The sequence below is a fragment of the Astyanax mexicanus genome, chromosome 20 (genome assembly GCF_023375975.1).
Source record: "Astyanax mexicanus isolate ESR-SI-001 chromosome 20, AstMex3_surface, whole genome shotgun sequence".
NCBI classification, from domain to species: Eukaryota; Metazoa; Chordata; class Actinopteri; order Characiformes; family Acestrorhamphidae; genus Astyanax; species Astyanax mexicanus.
Window position 1 is genome coordinate 4,586,169 of NC_064427.1, and position 20,563 is coordinate 4,606,731.

At 37.3% G+C, this 20,563-nt stretch overlaps 1 protein-coding gene across 5 annotated transcripts in view; it reads right to left on the reverse strand.

The window, feature by feature from the left end:
* The window catches only part of nipblb (NIPBL cohesin loading factor b), a 38,834-nt gene extending 25,508 nt beyond the window's left edge, over positions 1-13,326 (reverse strand). For 2 of the 5 annotated variants that reach the window (XM_007244791.4, XM_007244789.4), the window contains exons 1-2: positions 12,830-13,326; positions 2,610-2,758 (exon numbers count right to left, since the gene is read on the reverse strand). In XM_007244791.4, the coding sequence (XP_007244853.3) occupies positions 2,610-2,673 (64 nt within the window). In that variant the 5' untranslated portion in view covers positions 2,674-2,758; positions 12,830-13,326. The remainder of the gene's footprint in view (positions 1-2,609; positions 2,759-12,829) is intronic. The other 3 variants (XM_007244793.4, XM_007244792.4, XM_007244790.4) reach the window with 2 other exon arrangements.
* Between the last annotated feature and the right edge of the window lie 7,237 nt (positions 13,327-20,563).

The following is a 20,563-nucleotide window of genomic DNA, read 5'->3' on the forward strand; positions in this document are numbered from 1 at the left end:
CCTACTGTTTTCATTTCCCAGGACATTAACATTACTCATAATATTGACAAACATGCATTATTAATATGGCAACATGTCTAAACCACTGACCAACAAAATATTACAATCATAGTTATTCCAATATCGTTCGGCTTTAGTGCAAAGGCACACAAAAGTCATGATCTAGTACATGCTACTGTTCATCCCTTAAAGTTTAACATGATTTCAGGGGAGGGATTGAACGATTTCGCCTGTACTGTTTCACCTTCATATTGTACTGTAGACTGCATGCAAGAATTCACTCTGGGCTTACTGTTATTCACAAGATCATCACAGCTCTATTAATGTGTTTCATGACAATTACAGCCCAACTCACAACTGTAATTAAGACATAAAACTGTCATTTAAAACAATAAATCAGGCCAAAAACATAACAAACAAGCCAAAATTAAACAAACAATCCAAAACAATCTAATACATGCAAAAGCAATGTTTATTAAATTCAGTTTCACACAGCTGGCAGAAGCAGTGGGATGGTTGTGGAAAGCCTTGAGCCCTGATCTCGCTCTATGATGGAATGCAGGCTACAGTCCTCTGTGTTTTAAAGTAAGGGACATGTCTGTGACTGTGTGTGCCTGACCACAGAAAACCATCAATTACCCAATGTGTAGATGAATCGGCAAGCAAAACAGATCATCAACTACAAAATCAACAATGCAATTTGTCAGGTTTAGTGCTCACACCTGCATTCAAACAGGACACACAGCAGACTGCACATTCAGATTCAGATCTGCAGATAAAGTTCCAGGCTAAATTACAGGTTTGATGTTTATACGAATTTGAAGGGGGGGGGGGGGGGGACACCCTGCCAGCAGCCAATCGCATAAACTGAAATTATAAGCATTATCCACACCTTCTATTTGTAAACAATGCTTTAATTTTCAATTTACACTGATGCAACAAGGCCAGTCACAATAATTTTGCTGTTGATTTATCGGACAACCTTTGGATGCATGACCCCAATCATTTTGTGGCCACCGTTTTCTAGCATGTTTGTTTACAAGAATCACCAATACTGTAGTCAGTTTCACAATGACAAATGCCTCAATAAAAGCATATTCATAAATACAGAGCACACTGTGACAGGTGACGATGAGTTAGTTAAGTCAAAAAAAACAACAACAACAACAAAAACAGCATTTATAACTACCAGTATGCTATTAACTTTTGACCTACTATTTTTTGTCAAGCTATTATTAAATCAATTTATAAGTTATTTGCTCTGTAAAAGGGAGTAATCTAATTAGTATACTATTACACTTTTAAAATAGCAGTGGCATAAAATGATGCAAATCTTGCAAATGAAAAAGATTGCAGGTACAGCATACCATCCAAGAATGAGAAGTTATCAAGTTATCATAAAAGGCCTAAAAAGGCCCAGTTAAATAAATGAATAAAAACAGAAAACTATGGGAGGACTTGAGGGTTTAGTGGCATGACTACAGATTATTCTACAGAATGCCTTGTTCATGGTTCAATTTTATCAGTGATTTTAATTTCCTCCTATTTTCCACCAACCCCACAACGCGTGAGGCCTACTGAAGCAGCCTTCATCAAAACGTTACCAGCGATAGAGCCGAGTGTCTCAGCATTCCTGAAGGAGGAGATCACAATCCATCAGATTCAGTATGTCACTCCACAAAAAAACTGAGTGTGAACCACACTGTTAAAACCCTGCCAGGGAGTCACAGAACTGTCACAGCAACGCCACAGCCAACCTCATTCTCTCCTCATTCTTCTGGCCCAGGCAGGAGTGGGGCACACCTTCGTATCACACGGAGCGTGTATTTTACCAGTGCGTCACTGGGGAGCCCGTAAAGCAAACAGCTTTATAAAAATCACAAAGCTTGGCTGCAAAGCACTTTTGAGAATCTTCTCCTTCCCACAAGGAGCTGAAACTGACAGAAACTATCACGCAGCCCGAACAATGATGCCACCCGATTCGCTAAGTGTCTAGTAAACAATGAAACAACTGTGATGTGTCTTTGATTAACCCTCTACGGTATAGTGTTGCCCTCAGGCAACAACTAACATTGATTATTACACATTTCCATACCATACTATAACTGTTAAACATCCATCCTTGCATCCATTTATCCATCCGTTGATTATATAAGGTTACATGGCATATCCATGTCCAATACAATGAATGGGTAAAAAATAAAAATATGTATATGTGCAAGAATATGTAAAGAAGTATATTTGACTGTTTTTTTTTATATTCTTACATTCTTCTTGTAAATTTAGAAAACTTTTTTTTTTCCTTGTGCAAAATAACTTTGGTTAGATTCATCATGATGTAGTGGTTCTCATCTATGGTCCTGAAGACTGCCTCCTACCTTGCATGTTTTTGGTTCTTCCTTATTCTAAAACACCTGATTCAAATGATCAGCGTGTTATTAAAAGTCAAATTCTGAACTTAAGTTTGCCCTTTCCACTGGGACTCCAAAGCTTTCCCCAAATTATATTTTATCTCCCAGAAAATAAAATTAATGCCATAGAGGGTGTAAAAGGTGTGCATTTGTGTGTGCATGCATGCGTGTGAGAGAGAGAGAGAGAGTTTTACGTACAGTCAGTGAGGCTAGCAATCCCAGCGAGAGTGGTAATGGGAACATGAGGCATATCCCCATTCATGCTGAAGATGGGGGTGGGGGGTCGTGTCGATGCACAGGATGCTCAAAGTCTCTGCTCTCCGACCAGCCTTCACATCTCCCTTCTGCTGCAAGAATGGAGGAAGAGAGAATCTGATTAATATCATGACCACAAATTTAATACAGTAACATCTATATAACACAGAGGAATACAAACATACACTCACTCAGCAATTTAATAAAAAAATAAAAAAAAACTGTACACATTTATTCACGCAATTATCTAGATCAGCCAACCGTGTAGAGGTTTTACAGTAAACACAAATACATAGTTATGAGACAGCAAATTTAGGTACTATTCAATCCAACCATCACGTTAAGGAAAAAAATAAATAAATAAATAAATAAATAAATAAATAAAATGATTCACAATCAGTGTGGAATGCTTGTTGCTGTCCCTTGGATATTTCAACTTCTGTGATTTTTTGGTTTCTAATATAGGGCTGGGAAATATTGTAAAAATATTGTTTCACAGTTAGAGATGGGAAGAGTCACTATGTTACTGAAGTCAAATTAGAGAGTCTAGAGCCCCTATGTTTAAAAAACGCAGCACTAGTGATAAATCTCTAAAAAAAAATAGGGGTGTGACAAGATCTCACTAAAACGTGACGATATTTCTCGTCAAGCTTAAACCTGTCTCGCGGGAAAAAACAGTTTAGTGTGGACTTTTTAAGAGGGATCTGGCAACACAGTAGCGATGCAGTGAGAGCAGCTCTCAGCAGAAGAGGAAAATTTGGGCATTTGCATAGAAGATGCTTCTGCTACTTTTAAGTTTTGTGTCTGGCTGCATTTTGGCTCCAGTAGAAACAATAAACGGTAACAGAGTGACCAACAAGGCACAAACCATATGTAAATACTGTAAGTAAATCGAACACGTGACTGTTTCATAGGCAGTTGTACTAATCCCTTAGCTCTGTACTGTATTTAAAAAAAAATTCTGTCTCTGTTTGCACTTCAAGCATAGTCTTAGTATGACTGGTTATGGTTATGCATAGTTAAATTAAAAGAGATTTAGGAGGAAAAAAAACAAACCATAGTCTTAATATGACTGGTTGTGGTTTGCACTTATTTGCACTATATAAAACCTAGAAAAGTTTTATTTTCATTTTTTATTCTTATTTCTATTTCTTATAGAATCAATGTGTGAGAGAAACCAGTCTGTTAAGTTTCCGTTATAAGATTTTGTCAAATAAAACTAGTTTACAAGCCATTTTTTATTTTTGACGTTTTCTTGTCTCGTTCTCGTGAACCCAGTATCATGTCTTGTCTCGTCTCGTAATATTAGTGTCTCATCACACCCCTACTAAAAACATTACTGAAATGCTATCCAATACTGAATACTGTGACTTTTATGCAACATATGCCACGATTCATACAGCTAAACTGGATTAATTATACTATTTGTAATGAAATGCGACTTTTTGTCAATGTTCTCTAAGTACTGACAATATCCTTGAAATGCCTAAAAAAAATTAATGGTGAACAACAGTCATTTACTGTCCTATCAAGACCTGGAGCTAAATTTAAACCTGCTTACTTAAACCAGTATATATTTTCTAGCCTTCACTGTACAGATTTCTCAGCCAACAAACCTCACAGACCAATCACATGCATTGTAAACATTACATCTCATTCTACTCAGCCAACTGGATCAGAGCACAATAGCTGGGACTACAGAGGTTGGAGAAGAAAGCGAGAGGAAAGTTAATCCACATGGCATGCTCTAAAAACAGAGAAGTGCAGCACCAAAACCAAGCTTTTATTCAAAAAATGGTCTTATTACTTATACATGGTTTATTCTGCCCTCTGTCCTACCTGATGCTACACTATGAAGATCATTAAATATAGAGAAGCACCGATTATTTGGCAACCAAAAATACTCGTCCAACAACAGAAAAACAAATGCTAAAAACAAATCACAATGACTTATGACAATTGTTCAAAACAAAACCATCCTGTGCAAAAGGTTTCTATTTCATGCATACTGAAGAGTGGGGTCTGAAGAAATCAGTTCTGTGTTTTTGAGAAATAAAAGGTAGCACAGCAAAACCTAATCACTAAAGTTAAATCACAATATTTCAATACATCTTCTCAGTAGTTTGGCTACCCCTAGCTACCTGTAAGCAGTTTGGGAGGTAGATAGCAATAAATGAAAAATTATATAATTCAAAATAAAGCCAATTCACTCACAGATATGCCAGTTGGAGTCGTGTTTTTTATTTATTTATTTTATTTATTTATCAATTTTCACCCCAATTTAAGCTGAGACAATTAATCCACCCCAAGCACATCTCCTCAAATAGATGTGAAGTCCTCTTTTCCAAATGCTACTAACGCATCATTAAACTTTGAGTGCAGCACTAAAGCCCCAGCTCTAATAATCAGCCAACAGAATACGGAAATGATGAGTAAGACAGCACCATCTTTCCACCTGTAGTGCTGACAAATAGGGCTCTCTCGGGCTCCGGCTGCTGCTGATGAAGTAGCATGACCCGGAATTCAAACTTGTTATCCTTGGGCCACCGCTTTAGCATTTTAGTCTGCTGTTTATAAACAACTGTAGATTCCAAAATCATCTGTTCACAAAATTGTACGCAGGTTTTTGGGCGGTGTAGCCCCTTTTCCGGGCGGTGTAGCCCCTTTTCCAAAGTCTAGAAGAACATCCAAAGGGATATCCTATTTATCTGCTATTTATCATTATTATTGTTAACTGGGAACTGAATGGAGCACTAGTGTGAAGTGAATTTTACATAAACAACTAAAACCTAAATAAAAAAACTCCTTCAAGCCCAACTAAAGTTTGTAGCTGACGGCATGGACAAAGTGGCTTCATAGACATAGGCTTTAAAAAGTCAATGACCAATCCCAAGAACACTTGGACACAACTGCTTGTTTCAACAGAACAATGACCTCTCAAACACACATCAAAGATGGATGTGGAATGGCTAAAGCTCGCATTAAGCACATGGTATAGCCCCATAAAATCATGAACTCAACTCTACTGACAATATAAAGACTCACTCTGTCCTGCAAAAAAGACAGTTCAAGCTTAAGAAAACACTAAAACTCTAAAATTGCCATGATATTTACATCCCAGATAAGTGCATTTAAGCTTTTTAACCTGACATGTCCACAGCTGTTGCATTCAAGCAATCTGCAACAATAGTTCTAGAAGAGACAGCTCGCAAATCACAAAACCACTAAAACATTGAGTATCATCAAAATACAGTGAACAGTGAGATTCAGGCTAAAAATATCAAGTAGCACCAAATATTTTCAAATGTACCCAATACTCAGGTATTCACACTAATCAAAAGAACAAGGAGCCAAAAAGTACTTTAGACACAATACATGCAAGAAAGTAAGATTTAGTCATGGATAAAAGTAAGCATGCATCTCAAATGGACCACATTTACCTCCTATAGCCTAAAGCATCCTGAGGATTCAACAAATCAATTGCTTTCACAACTCAGAGTCCACACAGTAGGAGACATCAAGAGTGGGCATTTACAAAGTTGAAAAACAAACAGGGTTTCGTGTGCAAACTGTACATCACACTAGAGTATCCACAAATTTCCCATTCAAACAAGATAATGCCCTTAAATGTATGATGTATACACAACATTGAACTGTTTCAGATATCCATACATATATGACTGAGGTAGGTTGCCAACAGGCATGCCTAAGATGCTTAAACAGACATAAGAACCGTGACTACTACAAACACACAAGCACTAAACTAAAACTAGGGCTGCTTTGAAGTGTGTGATTAGGGCTGGGTGCCATTAAACAAAATTCCGGTATCGGTTTGATTCTTTGCATTAATTAGCGATACCCAAACAATACTTTTCTCAGTACCTTTTTCTAAATTCTAACCCAAAAATACAAAAAGCGATAATAATTCCCACAAAACATATTTATTCAACAGCTGACATGAGTAATATCATTCTCATGTGGTTACCATGACAAGGTTACCACACTTTTGGATCTTGTTGGAACAAAAACTATGAGCATGTTTATTTGTGGTGCTTTATTAAAAGCAAAAATAACAGTGTTACTTAAACTGCTTAAAGTATTTATATTAGTGGTGTCAATCACACAATCACTAATTTTGCATTATTGTGTGTTTTAGGTCTGGCAGACTAGATATTGTTTACTTTATTATAATCTCTCAGGGTAGAGAGAGAGAGGGAGAGAGAGAGAGAGAGCGAGAGTGAGAGAGAGAGAGATAGAGAGAGAGGGGGAAATACAAAGCGCAAGCAAGCAAGAGAGTCAGCATGTGCGAGAGAGAGACAGAGCAAGCCTGTGCATGGTCACGATTGTTTTTTACCTCGCTGCGCATGCTCTCCACATTTATGCAAGTTTCATGCAAAGTATCGAAATTTTTCTTTTACCTTGCGGTACTTGGTGCTACCGCGACATTCCGGTTAGTACCTTTTTGGTATCGAACTTTGATCGCGTCTTCATAAACACATTTTTATAAAAACATATTTTTTTCTCCTGGGACACTAGGTTTAAGAGCACCTTTAGGCTCTACTTGCTCAACTTAATTGAAAAAGCATTCAGCGCATCACTATTCAAGCTTATTATTATTTTACTACCTCTTTGGAAACTGTTTTCAGCTAAAATGTACAGGGTTAGGATTGTAATGATAGCTGAGGTAACCTGCCCTTAGCCTTTGTTTGTTTACCAAAAGACTCACTGTCTTTCTCTGAGTAGGTTTCACTCATGTGGTCTACTGCTGCTTGCTGTTGTCTAGATATGGCTTCAATTTAATGTCAGAATGTCAAAAGGCTATATGGTGTGTTGTGGCCCTCTGAAGAATTTCAACAGTGTCTGGAGTCTGTGTTGTTCAGTGGTACTGTTAGGTGACAGGCTGCAGGTTTTATAAAAAAAATCCTTTTGCAGAGGTTTGTAATTGTGATTTTGGGAAATTGACATCCACAGTTTACAGCAGCTGACTGAGGCTACAAAACATATGTAGTGTAGTGTAGAATAAGTGAATGGCTTATTCTTTGGTCGCTGAATATTTAGTGCATCCCTATCAAAGACTAAAAGAGACATAAGCACATTGTAGTACAAAATACGTAGAAGTACAAAATGTCTTCTAAAACTTAACTTACATAGCTGAACAAATCCATAAACTGAAGGAACCTGTGATGTAAATGAATACACAAATATGTGCCTGCATAAGCTCCGCTGAATCAAAGATTGGCTACAGACCAATGAAACCATCAGATAGCAAAAGCATCTGTGTGCAACATGTCCATTTATTTTAGAGTCAATATGTTATTAATTTGCTGCATACAGTAAACAGTTAAATCAGCATGGGGCAATGCATTATCTTAAGTCCAAAAACAAAACTACGCTTATGTGTTGAAATACACATGATATGCATTAAAACGTGAAATAGTGCTTGGTCTCAAAACAAGCTGGAATTTAAAAGTTTTACTATGCAATGTTTACTATTTGATTTGTTTTTTTTCTCTCAAATAAATAAAAAATACAACAATTTGAAAGCTATGATTTTCCCAACCGACGGGATTGAGGGTGAGGAGGGGCTATTACCTGATCAATAGCAGCTCATATAAAAAAAGACCAACTGAACTCAGGTGAGAACTCCTGCTGGGCTTCAAATCTCTTAAACAAAATAACTGTCAAACCCCACTCATTCATGAATCTAGCGCTTTAAGGGGTGGGGATCAAATAAATAAACAGAGGATCTCAAATTACAGCTGCCGCCCCCATCCCAACCTCCGCAACAGCAGCAGCAGCGTTGCCCATCCTGCTGTATCGGGGCTGGTCAGAGAGGGGCGGGCGAGCTGCACAAAGGATTATCAGATGGTGGAGAGAGGGAGAGAGAGAGGGAGAGGGAGGGAGAGAAGGAGGGAGGGAGGCCAGTCCCCGGGCAGCAGCAGGACACAGCCTACACCTCCTGGCTCATCAGGCAGCAGATCCCCCCCACCCCCCCACTCACAGACACATTTACGAACACGCTGGTCCACATCAGTTTGGCAGCCAAGACTCAGGGATGCTGCTAATGTAAAACTGTTGGAGTTGGTCTAAAGTGAAGAAGGATACGCCTTTAAAGCATGAGCGGAAAGTTCAAATAACATTTGAATACTACCTAAAGGTAATGCAGCCTTATAGAAACCATATCCACAGGTCAACTGACAGATCAGTTTAATACTAATTTAAAAACAACCACATTCATTGTAAATCAAAGAGCAAAAGTGAAGTGTCTGAGATTATACTGTTTTTGCCTCAACACAAATACACAAATAAATCTATATAGCTGTAAAAACTTTATAATGCAGTCTGAGTTCAGAGTGAGTACATTTCATTTCATTTGTAAGCTATTGAATATTTACTAGTGATAATAAAATAACTACAATCAAATCTATTCAGACTAATCAGAGGTTACAGTTAATTTACACAGAATTTCACTCTCACTCTTGGTATACAATTATTTTTATCAATAAATACAATGACTATTTTTTACTAGCAGAAGTTGCAGTTCTAAATATCAACAAGTATAATTCTCACTAGTAAAAAGTCAAGGCCCATATATCTGTAAATTAATTCTGACTAGCGCAAGCACTAATTCCAGATGTAGTTTTATATCCTAATATAATTTAGTTTAAATAATAATAATAGTATAATTAATTTAAAAATCTGATTGTCTTATCGATCTGATATTAGTAGAATATATATATATATATATATATATATATATATATGAGTTTCTACTACATAACAAAGATCTTGATTTTAAGCTGTTACTGGTAAAAACTGGTGAATTATCACTTGTCATTTTGGGCTAAAACAGCCTGTGGCCTTAAAAGGTCAGAAATGTCATAAATGTAGCTTTGTGTGATCTCTCAGGAAGACAAGAGTCAGTGCAACATGTAGCAGATTAACTGTATCAAGCTAAATTCAAAATGCAAATAGTTCTGCCTTTCGCAAACAAAATTTCAAGAAAAATTAAAAGTTGAATCTCCTCTTAATTTTCAGATTTGGTCATGTTTGTATCTTGTAACACAAATCTGATGGCATAATTGGCATAATGCAACTTGCAAAATGTAAACATGAAAAATCAGAACATATTAATTTTTTCATTTTTCCTGAAATTACAATTGTGGGGGGCAAAGATGAAAAAACTAAATTGGAAAAATGGAAGAAAACTTTTCTTGCACTACACTAAAAAAATAAATAATTAATTTTTACATACAATTTTCAATTTATTTTTTTTACATACCTTACACTGACCAACAAGCAAGCAACAGAGAAAGTTTACAATTTTCTGCACTTCACACTTATCAGTCATGAGCAGCATCTCCCATTCATTCTCAGCAAGGGGATCAGAGGAAAGGGCAAAGCGGATTGCAGGAGACTAAAATCAAGCATAAACACAAACCTGAACATTGCTAACGTCAATACACATCCTGTGGAGGAGGAATATGTAAAAAAATATCTAACTAGTTAACTAGATTACATAGGTTAGCTATCAAACATTTAGTGGTGAGCTAAACACCCAGCTACTGACCACAATAGCCTGATGCTAACTAGTTAGCTACTTCAAAACACGAAACAACCGCCAGCTAATTAACTTGTCTAGGATTTGAAATTGAAAACAGGTGAAACAAATTCTCAAAAGTGCTCAAATATACCATGCAGATACATTTACCTATTTACTAAAAATTCCTCGACTAATGGCTTCAATTATGCAGCATATAACAGAAAATAAGCTAAGGCTAACACACAGAAAGAAGCAGGCTTTTTAATAATACTGGTGAAGTGAAAAGGCAACATGAACAGCATTTTTTCACAAAATATTTAGCTAACCTACCTACCAACAGCAAGTAAACCCAACTAGCGTGTAAAACTGTAGAAATGGGCTGTATATATGGAGCTGTGCACTTCTAAATCCAAGTTAGCCAGCTAGCCTCAACAATGTCAGACTCCTGATCCTCAGCTAAGCTAGCAAGCTGGCTTAGTTATGCAAGGCATTTAGCTAGCTGGGATAGCTAGCGAGCTAACAAGCAATAGTTTAGCTATTAACTCTCTCAGCCAACTGATGTAGCTAGTAAAGTCTAATTAGTTATATCTAGAAATGTCGTATAAACATTAGCCAACCACAAAAGCTACATTTACAGCTATTAAACCATTCAAACGGCACTGCACCCGGTGTAGCTGATATGGATTATAAACGGCCAAAATATGCTAAGCTAGCTAGCTAGTTTGCTTCTAATAGTGTAACAGAAATAAAACGCCTAAAAACACAGAAAAAATGAATATTCAATATTCAGCTGGTTCACTAGCTTAATAATTACACAGCTAACTTGATAACTAGCGTTGCAAGTTATTTAGCTAGTAGCAACCCCATTTGTTATTTGCATTTCAATGTATGCTAATGTGTGTTAGCCTAACTGAAACTGTGCCTAGGTCCTGCTTAATTCTGTATTCTGTGAGAGGGGAAAGTCGACTGAACCTTAAAAATATGTATGTGTAACTAGCTAAACTCTAAAAAGATTAAACACTAGCTACAACACATTCCATAACAAGCGAAAACAAGCCTGAGAAAGAGTGAAACACCTTTAACCTGTGTTGTTTTGTTTAGGTAGCAATCAACATGGTGTTGAGAACTCTGAAGCTTTTTCCAATTACAATGCGAGAGTCTGACTGACAAATCTCAGTGTACACAGCAAGCAGTGTTCTTCAAATTCAGTGCTGGAGGTCCAGTGTCCAGCATGGCTTGATGTAACCTACCTACACACAAACCTACTTACTACACATGGTAATTAATAACATAATTTTAGCCAGTTCTGGACACTGGCTCTTCACCGGACTAGATCTGAAGAAGCCTGGTGTACAGAAAACCCTGAAATAGCTAAGAGTATTTGTTTGGTTAGGTAGTTAGAAGCTATGCGATAGTCCTATCTTTAGCCAAATGTCGTTGGTTCAATTAAAATTACTTAACGTTACTGAATTATTCATTCGCCTTTTTATTCGACTCTTTAGCTGCGACCTTGTATACACTCTAGCTAGCTAGATTAGCTGTCCGTAATAATAATAATAATAATAATAAAAATAAAAAGCCTCTTGACTTAAATAAGCAATCTCCTGCGCCAGTGATTCAGATTCAGTGATATAGCTCGTTAGACAGATAGACTACACTGAATACACTGTTGTTTAGCTAGCAGACAGACAAGAAATATTTTTTTGAAAAGCTGCGTGTTGCTTATAATTAGTTAGCTAACAGAGTTAGTTAACGTCCAACACTTTTCCTTCTTGTTCACCATAAGCTAACATACACACACTAATCCTCCGCATTTGTGATTGGAATAACTGGAATTATAACTAGTTATCTAGTAAATGTCAAACAAGTGAACAAGTGAGCTGGAAGTAGAAAAACTAGCGTTAGCTAGCTAACTAGTTTTAGCTAACTCGCTCATTATTTATGTAGCTAGCTAACTGAATGGTGATGCCTGACCAAGACTCACTGACTCACACATACACACAGTAAGAGAGAGTGGGAGAAAACGAGAGAGACCTTTAACTAACCCTAGTCAACCTAACGCTAGCTGTTAAATTCTATGTTTAGTAAGAGCTAACGCCAGCTAACACATAGCTTAGTTAACCTAGCTAGCTAGTTTGTTAGTTAGCTAGTTAGCCAGACACACAGCTAACCTAGCTAACGCTAGCCAACATAGCTAGCTAGCTGTTAAGGCCCTTTCTTCTTCTCCCACCGAATGCAAGCAAGCAGGCTGGCTACGCATGTAGCTGGTTAAACTTCATTTGCTGAAAAACACAGAAGGCGAGCTCCCTGAAAAGAACTGATCCGCTGCCCAATTCCGTTTCAATGACTGCTTCGGCCTTGAAGCGAAGCCGCGGGCTTGCCTGGGGTCGCACACCCGCGGCCCGTTGCCCTACGTCGGCGCGCAAGGCAGCGAGTGTGCCGGCGGAAAGGTAGCTAGAGCCGCCGGCTAACGGCTAACAGCTAGCTAACGGCTAACCAAGCTAGCTAACAGCGATGAATAACACGCAAGTTTGGCCGATGCTCGGCTGCACCGTCCGGCCGTAATGCTGCTCCATCAGCGGAGATATATCTAACGAAGCAAACGGGTGTGGTTATTTACCTCTGGACGTGATGTTGGTTTTTTGGAAAAATAAAAAAAAGAAAGAAACGGTAGCGAAACCCGCTCCGGGTTTGAGTGTCTCTAGCTCCCCTCTCCGTTCACAGCTCCTCCGAGTAATATAACAACAATAATCCGGGTCGGGAGGGTTCGCTCTTCTTCCTTCTCACTGCAAACATGAAGGCTGGAGGGAGGTAAACATTCCCCGCGATCGCTGCTCCTTTCCGCCGGTCCTGCTCCAGCCAGCGCGGACCGTGGGTGGTTGTGTGTTGAAAAGGCGATTTTCGGGGGGTGTTTGGTGCGGCGGAGGGGGTAAGGAAAAGAGAAAACCCTGAAAGACTATTGACGCGGTGATAAAAGGATCCACTCAGACACTCTCCCCCCTTCTCTGGCAGAACAAAATGCCGACCGGAAGCGCTGCTGCAGGAATGACTCCCTCCACCGGCGCCAAACCAACCAGCAGCGACCCGCTGACTTCCGAGGCCACACCGCCAGCCTGCTAATGCTAGCCCGCTCCCCGCGTCCCCGCCGCCAGCCCCGCAGCCCAGCCTCAGCCGCTCACTTTCCTCCAGATACTGTTCTCACACCGTACCCATACTAATAACTTCTGGAAACAGTAGTGTAGATTTCCCACTGATAATAATGACAGTGAGTTCAGGGTCAGTGTGAGGTTTATGAATAATATTTTCTGACCTTTGAGGCTAAATTAGAAAATAAATTATTGGGTGCAAAACTTCAATATTTCATTTTTTCCATTCGGTAGTTATAATGAAGAAGATTTGGGCACTCATACATATTTTTTTAATTTTCTGAATGAACAATCTGAATTTTAGGGAAAATGAAAAAAATATATAAATTCAAATTGTTAAGGGTAAATGAAATGGAATATAAAAAAATAGAAAATTGAAAACACAAACAAATTGAATAAAAAGTATTTATTCAATTTGTTTGTGTTATAACAAAAGAAGCTGTATTTAATTATATCTTATATAGACTTTTGATACAAGATGCAGAAATGGGATGTTTTTTCTTATTTTTTTTTTAACAGATTATGAGAGATTTCTTTACATGTGAAATACATTTAAGATGTATTGTTTAATTTCAAAATGCTATTCAATAAGGAGGAATAGAAAGAAGAATTTGTGGACGTTTGCATACATTTTGAGTGCATTTATAAGCTCAGTATGGGCCATTTCACTCATATAACTTAATGTAATTTATGAAATGACTGTAAAGAAAAATAAAATATCCATAACTAGTTTACTGTTTTCGAATCCTGAAACCTCATGTCTTTACCTGTAGTGTATAACACAACCATTTTCAACGCACTTATGCACACACAAGATCCTCTTCATGTAGCTGTCTAGTTCTAAGCTCTAAGGTTCATATGAACTGCATAGCTTTGCTGCACATCACGTTGTATTAAGGCATCAAATTAGTTCTCTTCGTCTTGATCATTCTCTTAGTCTTGGAGTCCCACCTGAAATGTGCATTTTTAAGTTTTCCCACCTTAGTCATATAAATAGAATTTAAAAATTACTTCTTGAGATGGGAAACATGAATGGGGAAATACAGACCACAGATAAACCTTAATATGTTCTAAACTGTGTCTGCTTTAGTACACACCCTCTCAGAGGCGGTCTTTGCATAGAGGCATTGCTAGGCAACTGCCTTGGGCCCCTCCCACTGCAGCCCACTGTAGGGGCCCCCTGACTAGCTGCAAACTTCCCACAGACCTACAGCTGGTAATTGGGGCCCTTTGGACAGTAATTCACAGATAGTGCGTTCAGAAATGGTGATTCTTGTATGTTTAAAATGGAAACAAAGACAACACAATTAATTACAAAGGAATACAGATTCCGTCCACACCCCCTCTCTTTCGCGTTAAAATAGAATATTCCATCCATGCCGGTGAACCGCGAACGCTGCTTGTGAAAGACGGAATTAAGGTGAAATTAAGTGGGTTGTGAGAAGCCATGCTTCAAAAAGAAAAAAGAAGGAAGAGGCTAAACTAAAAACAGATGCTCTTCCAAAACTGATAAGCTTTTTTAGTGTGTCAGCACCACCTAACCCAAATGTTTTGGTGGAGGAGGGGGACTAGGAGGTGCCGTACTAGGGTTGTGTAGGTAGGGTAAATTCTATTATTTTTAGAAAAATAACAAACGAAAATAAACCCAATGTTAACAAAAATATAATCTAACGAATTTCAAAACATAGAAACGAAAAACGTTAAAATGGTATTGATATAACATAATATAATATAATATAATATAATATAATATAATATAATAACAGCTGGATCAAACAGTTTAGCATCAGTCACAAGAAAAGCGCGCTCTCTCTCTCTCTCTCTCTCTTCAGCGCGAGGCTAGAAATAATTTGAAAACTCATTTTAGTTTAATAAATTGAGATGAGTGAGGACCTGTAAAGTTAATCAAATATTTTCAAATATAAAGGATAAGTTGAGGTTTTGGGGAGCTGTTTCAATTATTTGAAACTGAAACTAACTGAAACTGATATTATTCTGCGCACTAGATATATCTATATATATATATCTATAGATTTTGATTGTGTTTTAAATGAGTTTGTATTTTATATTAATTATTTTTTATTCATTTTAAATCTTTTTAGTATTTTATTGATCAAACACCCTTACACAAACTCTGCCTCCTCTCATATTTTCACTGTACATTTTGATGTGATTGATAATTATTCTTTATCATTAAGGTCAGTTACAATTCTAGATAAAAATTACTGATTGACTCACACAAATGCTCTCAGTCACACTGCTTTACTTTTTTTGGCATTCGGATGTATATTTTATTTAAAGATATGTTTATTGATTGCACATATAAAAAGTACAATTAGAATTGAAAGCTTCAATGTTCTTTTTTTAACTATTTTTTAAAATAAATAACTTATTTCTCGCATATTAATGTTGATGGGCCCCCTAGCTAAATTCGCCTTGAGCCCCCAAATTGCTAAGTCCGCCACTGCACCCTCTTCCCACTGGTTACTTTAGTGTTTCTCATTTAAGAATGTCAAAAACTCACACAAAGGCTTATGTAAGTAAATTATCATAGCTGTGCCACCCATTAAAAACATGTGTTGACATTTGTGGATGTTTTAATTCCACTGACTTGAAATTAGCTGTTATTTTACACTGACTTTCATTTAAAGTTAAGATTTTTTTCTTTGAACAGTGATAAAATAAGCTAAATAAATGAGCTAAAACAATAAAAAAAACTCACCTGCCCATGTTTTATCATGACTACCCACACACAAGACATTACTGTTGCTGGATAATTCAAATGTTTCCAGTCCTAAAACTCAGAATCTCATATCTATTGCCCAGAATAATGTTGTTTCTTACATCAGTTAACCCTTGTAAAATTAAGGGTTAAATTTATAAAAAAATCCTTTCCGCTCACAGGGCGGTGCATTTAACATTTTGATACAGTCTACACTGCTGCTGTATTCTGCATGAACACACATTTCTCTGAACTGAGTCATCATTATGGTCAAGTACTTTTTTTAGGGAAAGGCAAGAAGTTAAATTCCTCTCTTCAAAAGTTTCCCAACTCTAGTGCTTACTCTAACAGTTCAGCTTTAAGGTTTCCTTCTCTAATTCACCTGATTTCTTTTATAAAGGACTAACTTATGATATTACTCAAATGTGAGGATTGTTAGACCATAGCATAAAATGTTTAGTTACCATCTTATTGATGGGACTAGGGCTTTCGTTTATGCACGTTTACTATCCAGGTAATCTATGGAGCCAGTAGTACTTAGCAATATTGTATAAAATGGCACAGCAATATTTTGTTTTTCTGAATCAGTTTCTCTTAGTTTGCTATTTATAGGTATTTGTTTAAGTAAAATGAACATTGTTGTTTTATTCTATAAACTACGAACAACATTTCTCCCAAATTCCACATAAAAATATTTTCATTTAAAGCATTTATTTGCAGAAAATGAAAAATGGAAATAACAAAAAAGACGCAGAGCTTTCAGACCTCAAATAATGCAAAGAAATCAAGATCATATTCTTTCAAGTTTTAAGAGTTCCGAAATCAATATTTGGTGGAATAACCCTGTTTTTTTAATCACAGTTTTCATTCATTTGGCATGTTCTCTTTTACCAGTCTTAAAAACTGCTTTTGGATAACTTTATGCTGCTTTACTCCTGGTGCAAATTCAATTCAGTTTAGCTTGGTTATTATGTTATTAAAGCAAAATCAATGATAAGCAGATCTAATCTGCCTCTGGTATAGATATATAAAGAAAAAATAAGATTTTTTTTCTTTTATACCAAGAAGCAAAGCACATGGTGTATTTTATTTAAAACAAGTTACCTAACTGCCTCAAACTTTAATTCAATCAAATAACTTAAACTGAGATCCACCAAAACACTAGCTTAGTTTATTCGTTTTCAGTCAACAGTGTTCGATAGATAATAATTCTCACACTCTGTCTTAAATATTTATCTTAAAATGTAGAGTTAAATTGAGTGATGGGCCTTTTATACATAAATAATAACCAAATTCTGCTTACCATTTCCTATGGTCTCCGTTTCCCCATCTGTGAATTTGCGCCTTTTCGCTCCCTCGCATTGAGTTCTCTTTCTTTCTTTTTTTTAATTAAGGGGTGAAAATAGCCTTGCTGTGTGGCACGTGCTATTTGCACCCGGGTGCAAATAGACACTCCGTTTATTTTTAATTAGTCTGTGACATTACCTATCCTATGGTGTGACTATAGTGCATGCTCAAATTGCAGTGACAATCCTAAAATGATATATAATGCAGCCCTACTTGCTGATACACTGAATGATACAGTTTTATAAAAAAAAAAAAATGGTCGAATATTTGAAACTGTGCAATTGCACATACAGTGGCTTGGGGCTTAGCTGTTTGTTTTAAAGTCATTGGGTCATGGGTTCAAGCCCCTTTTCTGAATGGAGTTTCCATGTTCTACCCATGTCTCATGTGTTTCTCCTGGAGTCCAAACAGTTTAGGTGAATCAATTGTTTGAAAATTCTCTGCACTGCACTGATTAAAAATAATCAGCATGGTAGTGGTGTATGAGGTGTTAGTGTGTATTGTGCTGACTGTCCTCCACTCTATTACTGCTCCACCCTGTAGATAAAGTAAAGTCAGAGACAGAGGCTCTGAATCTGTTGCTGCACTGTTAGTGTTGGTCTTCATCTAGTCTAGTCTTTATCAGTGCACACAGTACGCTGCACGCAGGATGCTGTTGGTGGATTATTCTCAGTCCAGCAGTGACACTGAGGTGTTTAAAAACTCCAGCAGCACTGCTGTATCTGATCCACTCATACCAGCACAACACACACTAAATAGTGCTAATCACTGCAGTGCTGAGAATAATGACCCACCTAAATAATAATAGCAGTTGCTCTGTGTAGGTTCGGAAGAACAGGGTAAAAGGATGATAATAATAAAATATATAGAGAAATAGATACAGGAGTAAACTCTGTAATTATAGAACTACAAATAATAGATGTAGAAACTGAGAGGTAGTCATAATGTTATGCTTGATCTGTGTATATTTCCCTGCTGCTAGTTTTGCTCTGTTTTAATTTAGTTTTTCATAAACAGCTCAACGGCGCCCTCGTGCGGAACATCAGCACAGGCGCAACTTATATAAAACTACAAACAGCAGGAAGCAGCACATTTATTAATGTGAACTTATTTATACATTATAAAAGGAACACCAACAACACGGACGTTAAGTTAGAGTAATTTAAAAGCTTGAAAATTATTTACTGCTTTATCAACAAAGTATAACAATAATGACTGTAAATATACAGCTGTAAACCTATTTGGAAAATAAATATTAAAAAAATATGGTTATAAAATACATGGCAAAAAAGCAAATGTGTTTTTATCTCAATGCACTGCAATTGTTTAAAATACAATTTGACAAATAAAGAAATGCATATCCATATATTTATTTTCTTTAAGGGATATTGGCTACAACTTAAAACTACTCTATATAAACATTAATGCACCTCAAATTAAAATATGTTTTTTTCCTAAATCATTTTGGAGAATTTCAGTTCATTTATTATTTGATATTTTGACACACTATAAATTACTGCCATATTGAATTAATGAAAACTAAACGTGAAAATGACAACAATGCAAAAACAAGATGTTTGTGTGATTTTTAGGACACTGACGATACATAAAAACATTTATTCTAAATAATTTATTTAAAAAATCCAGTAACAGTGGGTGGAGCTAAACTGCTATAGGCTGAATACGTCTATGTTTAAATTATTATTTTAAAAATTTTAGATTTTTTTCTTCATCTCATATAGAAAATAAATATATGTAAAATGCATTTACACATTACATTTGAATATGTAGGACACGTTTTCTACATTTATTTTACATCTATTTAACAAAGAAATAATACTATATATAAAATAATATATATTCTGTGTTTTTGACTATGCTGTGCTGTTTAATCATCTCGAGACCAGCAGAAACCCAGCATGAACAGCAGTTAGCTCACGTCAAATTGAATGTTTTTCGTTGGAAAAGTATTTTCTGTGGTCAGGAAGGATGGTAGTTGAAAGAAAGTCATAATGTTAGCTGATATTGTCCACAAGAGGGAAGCAGAGGTCTGTTCATGAGTATGCTTTCATTCTATTATTGACTGGTAGTGAGATATTATGTAATATTGCTGCTACTATTCATATAATAAATCTATGCACCCTCACTATGGTATAGATCAATAAACTACAAGTTATACTTAAGAAGTAACTGTTTTTTTAATTACCTTAAAACGTCTTTTCTACGACATCTGGTGAGAACGACAGGTATAGCTGGGTGTCGTCAGCAAAGCAGTGGTAGGAAAAACCATGTGAGCGGATAACCCGACCTAGAGAGGTGGTGTATATTGAGAAGAGAAGAGGTCCCAGTACCGAACCCTGGGGAACCCCAGTGGGTAACGAGTGGGCTGGGGACAGCCGTCCTTGCCATGACACCCTGAACGAGCGCCCAGTGAGGTACGATCTGAACCATGACAGCGCATTGTCTGAGATCCCCATGTTCGAGAGTATAGTTAGGAGGAAGTCATGGTTGACTGTGTCGAAAGCAGCCGAGAGGTCCAGCAGAATGAGCACTGAGGACTGTCCTGCAGCTCTAGCAGTTTTTAACGCTTCTGTCACAGACAACAGAGCCGTCTCAGTAGAGTGCCCTTTCTTGAAACCAGATTGGTTCTGGTCCAGGAGGTCATTTTGGGTGAGGAAGCCAGAGACTTGATTGAAAGCTGCTCTTTCTAATGTTTTAGAAAGAAAAGGCAGTAGTGAGACCGGTCTGTAGTTATCAACCTGGGCGGGGTTGAGAGAAGGCTTTTTAAGCAGTGGTGTGACCTGTGCTTGTTTAAAAGCAGTCGGGAACACACCAGATGTTAAAGAGGCATTGATCGTGTGAGTAATAGCCGGAATGATTGCAGGTGCAATGGTTTGCAGAAGGTCTGAAGGAATCGGGTCAAGTGGACACGTAGTAGGACGGCTACGCGTTAGGAGAGCCAGTGTCTCGTTCTCAGTGAGAGGAGCGAACGAGGAGAAAGCGACGCCTTCGGTAGAGGGATACCGGGCAGCAGAGCATGATGTAGGACTGCTACATGTCGCATCAGTAAACTGTCTGCTGATAGCTGCCACTTTCCCAGTAAAGAATGAGGCAAGAGCTTCAGCTGTAAGGCAGGTAG